This window comes from Mustela lutreola, chromosome 10, assembly GCF_030435805.1.
Source record: "Mustela lutreola isolate mMusLut2 chromosome 10, mMusLut2.pri, whole genome shotgun sequence".
Classification (NCBI taxonomy): Eukaryota; Metazoa; Chordata; class Mammalia; order Carnivora; family Mustelidae; genus Mustela; species Mustela lutreola.
Genome location: NC_081299.1, coordinates 6,232,729 through 6,241,523, shown reverse-complemented (window position 1 = coordinate 6,241,523; position 8,795 = coordinate 6,232,729). Strand labels below are relative to the sequence as shown.

Genomic DNA, 8,795 nt, shown 5'->3' with positions numbered 1-8,795 from the left:
CCCGGACCCCGGAAGGCGGGTGCGGGAGGCATGCGCCCTGCCCCGCGCCCTCGGCTCCGAGCGCCTCCTGCTCCCCGGGCAGCGCCGGACCCAGGCCCCCCAGCGGCCCGCAGCGCCGGAACTTGGGAGCGCGGTGAGCGGGGGCGGGGCGCCGGGCCGGCGGGCGGCGGCTTGCGGCGGGGCGCGGGGTCCCGGCCCTGGAAGCCCTTCCCCGTCTCCTTAAATCCGCGGCTGCGTGGGACCTCGGAGCTCTCCCGGCGGGCAGCGTCGGCGACGACAGATCCAGACCCGGGACACCTCCTGCGCCCACGCCCGGGACGCGACGTGGTGCCTTCTTCCCTGTTCCCGGGCAGAGGCCGCGCGGGTGGGCATCGAGGCGAGCGCTCCGCGCTTTCTGCCTGCATTCTTCCAGCGCCCCCGGCCCGCCCGGGCTTCGGGCCCGCCGCGGAGGGGCGAGGGGCCCCGGAAGGGTGGCGATGGCCGTGGAGCCGGGACGTGGGCTCCGGGAGGCGCGCCCGGGCCCCCGCGGTAGGCGGACCGGCCCCCCGGCCGAGCGCGCGCCGTCTCCCTCCCGGGCGCCCCGCACCCCCCACCCCCGACGTGACCCCGGCGCCGGCAGCGCCCCCGCCCCGAAGCCCGCGCAGGCTGGCGCCGCCCCCAGCGCTGCTCCTTGGGCCACCTGGCCCTTCCCTTCCCAGGTGCCCGAGACGCCGGCGCCCCACCCGTCTGGGGCGAGCCGACTCCGGGGGTCTCGAGCTGGAGCGCCGTGTCCCCCGCCCCGGGGCCGGGTGGTGCGCGCAGGAGGAGGACCCAGAAGCGGGCTCTGCCTGGGCTTGCCTGGGCTTGTTCAGAGCCGGGCTGCTTCCCTCCGTGACCGCGCAGATCCGCGGAGATTTCGAGATTTTGCGGGAGCCGCCGCCGAGCCCCGGGAGGAGGGGGCTGGAAGCCCGCGCGGCTTGTCGCCTCGTCCCGGGGTGAGCGCAGGTAAGCGCTTGTGTTCTCGGTGTGTTTGAGAGTTCGGAGGGAGGGAGGCAGGAACTTATTCAGTCATAATAATGGGAACGCTGTTGAATTGTGTGGCCTCCGAGTCAGAAGGAGAAAAATTTCCAAGAAGCAACAAAATGCTCTTTGATTTCATAATCTCCGGAGAGAAAGGATTCCTTTTCTGCGTTTTGCGTGGCTGGTGATTTCTTTCTTCCCCACTCTCCGTGGTGGCTGCGGGAGGGCTCCCTAGTCCGGGGGTGGACATGGGGCCTCTGGTTTTATTGGCGCTGCTTCCCGACCTAAATGGGAGCAAAGACCTCGGTCTCCTGAAAGTGGGGGCGCTGAGACTGGCTGGCTGCCCACGGCGCCCCCGACAGATCTCAGCAGCTATGAAACGTCCCGTGGTCACAGTAGTGTTTTACCCCGGGTCCCCTCGGCCAGCGTACGTTTGAAAGAGAGGAACAGAAGGAGTTTCAGCTTTCCTGTCCCCAAGGGGAACATGAGCCCTCCTCCCCTCCAGCGCCTAGTGGCCAGAACCGGTGGGCTGGGAGCTGCAGGTCAGATGGAGGCTGGATCAGGAAATGGCAGGGTGGAGGACCCCTGCCCCAGGTTGGGTGGCTGTGGCCTGGTAGCTGGGACAGGGCCCATGCTCCTGCGCCTTCACTATCTCAGGGAGCAGAGGGAGCAGCGTGGCTCTGCGGAAAGACCCAGGGCCTACGCCCTCTGGGTACATTCAGGTTGGTCTCCTGCTCTAAGGAGTAGCTGGGCTTCCTGGACCCCTTCAGCTGATGCTGAGAGCCACATGGGGGGGGGGGGGGACGGACACGCAGAATGGCTCACTGTGGGCATGGCCAGTTCTGCCTCTGCCCCCAGGTCTGAGATGCCTTTGGGACAAAGGGCCACTCCCCTGAGTCTTGGCATCCCAGCCTCTGCCGTAAGGGCCATGCAGTGGTGGCTGAGCCGGTGCGCTGGGCAGGATGGGTGGCTGGGCAGGGGGTGAGGCTCCTGTACTTGCCAACATTCTCTTTGGGGGTCTGCCCAGGGGCAGAGGGCTATAGGACAGCATCAGCTGGGACCTTGGGGGCCCATTGACATCTGGGTTAGTGGCCTGTCTCTCGAGCTTCCCAAACTTGAGGACTGGCCAGGACTGGCCTGCTTTGCCCTGCCTGACCCACTGCCTGTCTGGCCTCAGGGATCCCCTGATTAATAGATGTGCAGCCACGAGACTGCACTTTCACTCCTTACGCCGTGCCCTTGGTACACATCTCAACCCTAAAGTCCGGGTCCTTCCGTCACGGCATGGAAGATAATACTTCCCATCAGCCATGTGAGCTGATTGCGGTCCTCGCCCTGCACCTGCCCTTGTCCTGGGCTGGGAGGTGGAGAAGATGGAAGTACAAACCATGCAGTGAATGCTGCCCCTGGTTGTAGGCTGCCCAACCTCCGGTCACAGGAGATCAGATACAGGTTATAAGAGAAACTAGCTACCCGGGACTCATTCATTCATTCCCTCAGCAGATACGGACTGAGTCCTTGCTCTGTACCAGCATTGGCGTTAGGAAGCAAAAGGCACACCTTTGCTTTTGTGGAGCCGATCTTCTGTTGGAGGAAACAGGTGGTACCTGGACACGATGAACATTTGTAACGTTTCAGTTGTGATAAATGCCGTGGAGGGGCAGGAAGGTGGAGCGAGCCAAGAAGGGGTTGTTCGTGTTGATGGGGAAGGGAGGGGTTAGGTCATTGAGGGGAGACCTCAACGGCCCAGGAGAAGGGTCTTTGGGCAGAAGGGTCACGAGTGCGAAGGTTCTCTGTTTGGTGCATTTGTGAGAAGCTGGCAAGAAAGCCAGCGAGGCTGGAGGTGAGTGAAGTCAGGCAGGAGCCAGACCATCTAGGGCTCTCTTTGTGTGCTCTGGGGCTTAGAAATCTTCACATTTTAAAACTATCACCCTGGTGATCTCAGGGTCCTGGGATAGAACCCCTTTTTCTCTCTATCAAGTAAATAAAATCTTTAAAGTGAATAAATAAGACGATCACTCCGGCTGTTGTGTAAAGACCATCCAGAGCCAAGAAGGGTGGCAGGGAGACCTCCTAGAGGCTGTTCTTGGGCCAGAAACTACAGGGGTTTGGACTGGGCTGTAGCGTGGAATAGAGGCATAGGGCTGGAAGGGGGCACGAACAGGATGTACTGCTGGGTGCACGTGGGGAGACAGGACACAATGTGGAGGAGACAAAGACGATGCCAGTGTCTGTGGCTTACGCAGACGGGTAAATCGTTTCTTGGGGGCGGGGGATGGGGAGCAGGCTGCACGGTTTTATGGGGATCTGGAATTGTGTTTTGGCTCTAGTGTGTTGCCCCGTTGGACACCCAACTGGAGCTGCTATTGGCTGCTGGAACCTGGAGCGTAGGAGATTGGTCTGGCAGGGGCATCGGTGTGACTAAGATGGTTCCTCATGCCATGAGATTGGGCGAGGTTGCTGAGGGGCTGGCTGGTGGCGGTTTGGGGGAGAGCAGAAGGTGGAAAACAGTCATCTTGCAGAATGGGGAGGGAATGGATAGGAGAAGGGACAGAACAGTGCCTAGCATGTGGCAGATATTTGGTAAATAAGTTTGTGGGATGCTTAGACGGGTAAATGTGTTCACAGTTGCACGCGTGTGTGGGAGTGGGGTGTGCAGAGAGGAAAGACCAGCTGGGGGGTGACATAGAGTACTCGGTGCTGTGGGATTTCAGTGGCTCACAGGGCTGGGGAGAGGCCAAGACAGTTCCGTGGCTGTCGAAGGGACTGGGTCTGAGCTTGGGTGAACAGCCAGGGCTCCGAGGCCACTGGGAGAGAAGGGAGAGTCACATCAAGGGGATGGCATTAACGGAATTAGGAAGGCACGAAGTATGTTTCAAGGTGTGTTCCAGGAGCTGGACTGCGGATGGCTGGAAGGTTCTTAGCAAGGGAGAGCTGGTGCTGCTGAATGGCGGAGCCCCCCGGGGACCGAGGGGGAGCAGCCGGAGAGCCTGCCCCCTCCCCACCCTGTCACACACACACAGAGAAACCGGCGCCTTTATCTCGTAGGCTGACAGTGACGGCTGCTCACGTGTGTGCTGCAGGGGGAAGCCAGCGGGGACTACTTGAACTTCAGCTTCAGTGATTGAAGGGTCCTTAGGAATGAAAGCATTTGGTGGCTGGTCTCTGGGTCTAGCTCCAGACGCCGTACTCAGGCAACTAGATGCCAGGGTGTGGACTGGCTTTGTTCATTCTTAAGCACCTCAGTTCCCCAGGAGGTTCTGCCGTGTCCGGCAGCTCAGGGTTTTCTGGTCAAGGATGTGGTGTCCGGGCCCACCTCTGTCTGCCGCTAGCTGCGCACATCTGCAAACGGGACTTAACATTCCTGGGTTTGGTTCTTCTCTCCAACTAGGCTGATTATGTCGGGACCTCCTTTGGAGACCCGTGGTGTAAGTACCCGAGGTCACGTGTATAGACCGGAGCCCCGAGCTCCCGGAAGACATCCACAGAGATCCAGAGCTTTCCCTGCCCAGATATTCAGTGCTGTTGATAAATCAAAAGAACCTTTCTCTACACCGATAGTATTTAATGAGGTTTTGGAGCTGTTTGATTGATTTTTGCATTGCAAATATCCCTCTCAACTTCCCCTTCCTAAAAAGGAGGCTTTCATTTTGGTTGCTGTTGCTAACTAGGAAGGCAGATATTTAAATGGAGTAAAATGGAGGCGCCTGGGTGGCTCAGTCAGTTAAGGGTCTGACTCTTGATCTCAGTTCAGGGCTTGATCTCAGGGTCATGAGTTCAAGCCCCTCGTTGGGCTCCACACTGGGTATGGAGCCTACTTTTTTTTTTTTTTTTTTTTTAAATCTTTAAATGGCGGAAAATGCCTTGGGTTGATACAGATGAAATGCATTGGTTGCTGGCTATGAGCAGGAGACAACAGATGGCCGTGTGTCATGGGGGGCTCCCGTGCACGGAGCCCACAGTGGTGACCGGTCTCACCCTGGGGCCGCACCTTGACCTCTGTCATTTGATGCGTGGCTTGCCCCCTTCTGAGAGGGGTCCTGGCTTACTCCTCCCTACTTCCCACATGACCTCTTGCAGGTGGGCGCGCCTGGGGAATTCCCTTCACCTGCCCTGGGAAGAAAGGGAGGGTCCCTCCGCAGGACCAAGTGTTGTCTTGGCAGTGGGAGGGTGGGGGGCAGGGGTGAGTTGGCTTAGACCAAATGGGTTCCCAATCCTGGCGTTAAACCTTTTCTGAGGCTCTCACATCTGGTCATGATAAAATTCATGAACATAGGCTTGAAATTTCAAAGTGGATACGACTACTGTCCTCATAACCCATGTATCATGAAACCCACCCCCAGTGGTGGGGCAAAGCCAGTGTCATATCCTAGACCATGTGATCGACCCCCGAACGATACAGCCCCTCCTCCAGGACCTCGGCAAGGCTGGTGGTTGTCAAAAGTGTCGCCAGACCCCGAAGGTGATGAACGTCCCTTGCCTCCGACCTGGGGAGGTGGAGAAACAGCTCCTGATAATCTTCTGGGGAAGTTGCTGGCTCAGAGAGGGGGCTGTGTGGAAGCTACTCACCCCGGGTGCCGCCCAGCTGTCTTCCTGCCCTGATAGCCCCTCCCTGGGCACAACCAGATGAGGGGTGCCCGGTGGGATGCCGACGGACTCTGAGAGACTGCGCTGGCCTTTGGGGGCAGACGTGGAATCAGCCAGGGTAAGACCCACAGACCAGTCAGCGTTCACCTGGGGCCCCTTCCCTTTCATTCTCAGGCGTAACGCCCCTCACCAACGGTGCCACCATTCCAAGCCCGCACCCCACTTTGGCGCCTGCTGAGGACGGTCCTATCCCCTCAAATGCATCTCAACCCCCAAAACACTGCAAACCTTCCATCCCCTTAGAGCCCCTCATAAGCCACAGCGTTCAGCACCGACTGGGGGAAAAGAGCAAACTCCACCCCGCCTCTCTCATTCTCCCTGCACCAAAGAATCACACCTTCTCTCAAATGCTTCCAGAAATGTGAGCTGCCACCGTGTTCTCATACCGCTAATTATGCTCATTTATGTGAATTGTTTCCATTTAAGCCTAATTACTGGACTGGAGGCTAACACTTCTGCTTCTCCTTCAATATGTGTCAAATTAACTTTGTTACGAGTTGTCTTTAAGGCAGCAGAGAAACATAAAGAGCATCGTCCGCGAGTGCGATGGTCCTCGTTTTACACCTAGTTTCCTCAGGGGTACTGGGCAAGAATTGAACATTTCTCAACCCATTTTAACTCTGGTCCTCAGAGTCGCTAGGAGGACCCCAGGAGGTGGTCATTAGTACCCCTTGACCGACCCCACGTCCAAGGCTGTGGTCAACGGCGGATGAGGCAGACCGTCGCTGCCCTCGTGGACTTTGTAGTCCCGTCAGGACGGTAGAAGGTGCCTAAGTCATGCATAAATAACAAACATTTATGGAGCTCTTACTGTGTGCCAGGCACTGTTGTAAGCACTTTCCAGACCTTATGTTAGTTAATCCCTGTGTCAATGCTGTGAGGAAAGTACTGTCCCTGTTTTACATATGAGGAAACATAGACGTAAGTGTGGTCACGGCAGAGCCAGGCTCCAACGCAGGAGGCATGACTCAGCTGCTGCTGAGAAGGGGTGACCTGCGGGGTGCCTCGGGAATGGAAGTGGGCGTGTGGGCGCTGTGGGAACTGGACTGGGGGAGGGCAGCGCGCCGCCTTTGCTATATTCTGTTGGTTGGAAGCCAGTCGTGGGTCTCCCCCTGACAGGGGAGGGGATGGCACCCAGGTGTGAACACCAGGAGGGTCCCATCACGGGAGCCACCTTGGGGTCTCTCCACTGCAATTTATTTATTTAACAGAGAGAGAGGGAGAAAGCGAGAGAGAGCGCGCACAAGCAGGGGGAGCGGCAGCCTGGGTGGGGGGAGCGGCAGCCTGGGCGGGGGGAGCAGACTCCCCACTGAGCAGGGAGCCTGACATGGGACTCGATTCCAGGACCCGAGGATCATGACCTGAGCCGAAAGGCAGACGCTTAACTGACTGAGCCACCCAGACAGCTGCCCCCCACCTCGCCCCAACCACCAGAATTTCTCACTTTATTTGTGGATCTTTTGTCCTTGTAGATTGCTGTCCATGCCAATAGTTTGCGACTTAAAGAAAAAAGCGGTTAGGACACCAGGCAGCATTTTTGGCATTTTTTTCCTGATCCGCTGTATCACAGGTATCTGCCCTCCAGGGTGTTAGTGCTGTCATGGCTATTTCCATGGTTAAACGGTCCCAGGAATTTTGTAAAAGAGAAGTCAAGCTTGAGGCAGAGTCAGCAGAGAGAGGAGGAGGAGCCTGGTGAAGAATTCCGACGTTTCTCCAAAACTTGAACGTTCATCCATTCGCTGATGTATCCCTGTGTCCTTTCATTCCTGTGTCCGTGTGTCCTGCACACTTTGGCGAGCTCCTTCTGCACCGTGCATTCCATATCAGCTGTTGGGACACCGTGGGTGGTTTCACTCCCTGTGGACTGGGGGACCAGCCAGGGCCCACTTCAGGGAGAGGCAGGCAAAGGGAATAGTATGCTTCTTCTTTTCTTTCCTTTTCTTTTTTTTTTTTTTTTTTAAGATTTTATTTATTTATTTCACAGGGAGAGAGAGAGGGAACAGAAGGACGGGGAGAGGGAGAAGCAGGCTTCCCACTGAGCAGGAGCCTGATGTGGGACTCGATCCCAGGACCCTGCGATCATGACCTGAGCCAAAGACAGACACTTAACGACCGAGCCACCCAGGCACCCCCACAGTGTGCTTCTTACAGCTGAATCAGCACAATTCACCTCTTCCTGCCAAACCAGATTATCCCGTGAAACGTTCATGGCTGTGCTATGACCTGTGGAACCGTGGCCCGAGGGTCCCCTCTTTTTTTGGCCCGGGGCTTTTTTTCTGACTGCGCTTAAGATCCTTCCCTTCCCTTCTGTTCTCTGCCCCTCGCTTGTCTCCCTTCGGTTTTGTCGGTGAACCCGAGTTCAGCCAACCTTCTCCGCCGTCCTGAGCTTCTGCATCTGAATCGCTGTGGGTCAGGGACTCCCATCGCCATGGCAGGTCCGCACGGTGTGTAAGGTTCGAGGGAATGAGGGGGTCTCCAGCGCAGCCAGCCCCTGCCCCGGTATCTGAGGAAGAAAGCATGGCTTTGATGCATTGCTTTCGTTCAATAGTAGTCGTCATTTACCTGGTTTTGAATTTCGGCTCCCTGTCCCCTTGGGGTGACTGCACCTCCAGGGGACTCTGGATGGACAGAATCGGTAGAATCTGTAAATAGCCACAGAACACCACGTCGGAGGGGTACCCGTACCTTCTGTGGAAGGGCAGGAACTTGGCCGTAGGATAGAATTTCGGGCTGCTCAGAGGCCTCTTTCTCACTCCTCCCTTCCCACCCCCCTGCATCTTACCTCCCCCCCACACCCCTGCTGCTGTTTCATGAGTTAATGGATGACTCCAGGGGTGTGTTTCCTTGGCGGCTGTACAAGCTGACCACAAACTGGGGGGCATGCGACAACAGAAATTGACGCTCCCACAGTTCTCGAGGCCAGAAGTCTGAAATCCAGCAGGGCTGCGTCCCTCTGGAGGCCTGAGGGGCGGGCAGGAGCCAGTTGGCAAAGCTAGCAAGAAGGGTGCTCGGGGCAGGCCCAGCGGCCGGAGGTGCAGCACCTGGGAGCAGCAGACCCGGGCCCGTGATCTCAGAGAGATCTCCCCTGCCATCCCCACGCGGCCTCCTTCAGTGAGCTGGTTTGTGGCTGACATTTAAAAACGAGAGTT

At 57.6% G+C, this 8,795-nt stretch overlaps 1 protein-coding gene across 1 annotated transcript in view; it reads left to right on the top strand.

The window, feature by feature from the left end:
• The first annotated feature begins 30 nt into the window (after positions 1 to 30).
• The window catches only part of LOC131809911 (basic proline-rich protein-like), a 28,803-nt gene continuing 20,038 nt past the window's right edge, over positions 31 to 8,795 (top strand). Inside the window, exon 1 of the mRNA XM_059137395.1 lies at positions 31 to 984. Within this exon, the coding sequence (XP_058993378.1) occupies positions 31 to 978 (948 nt within the window). The 3' untranslated portion in view covers positions 979 to 984. The remainder of the gene's footprint in view (positions 985 to 8,795) is intronic.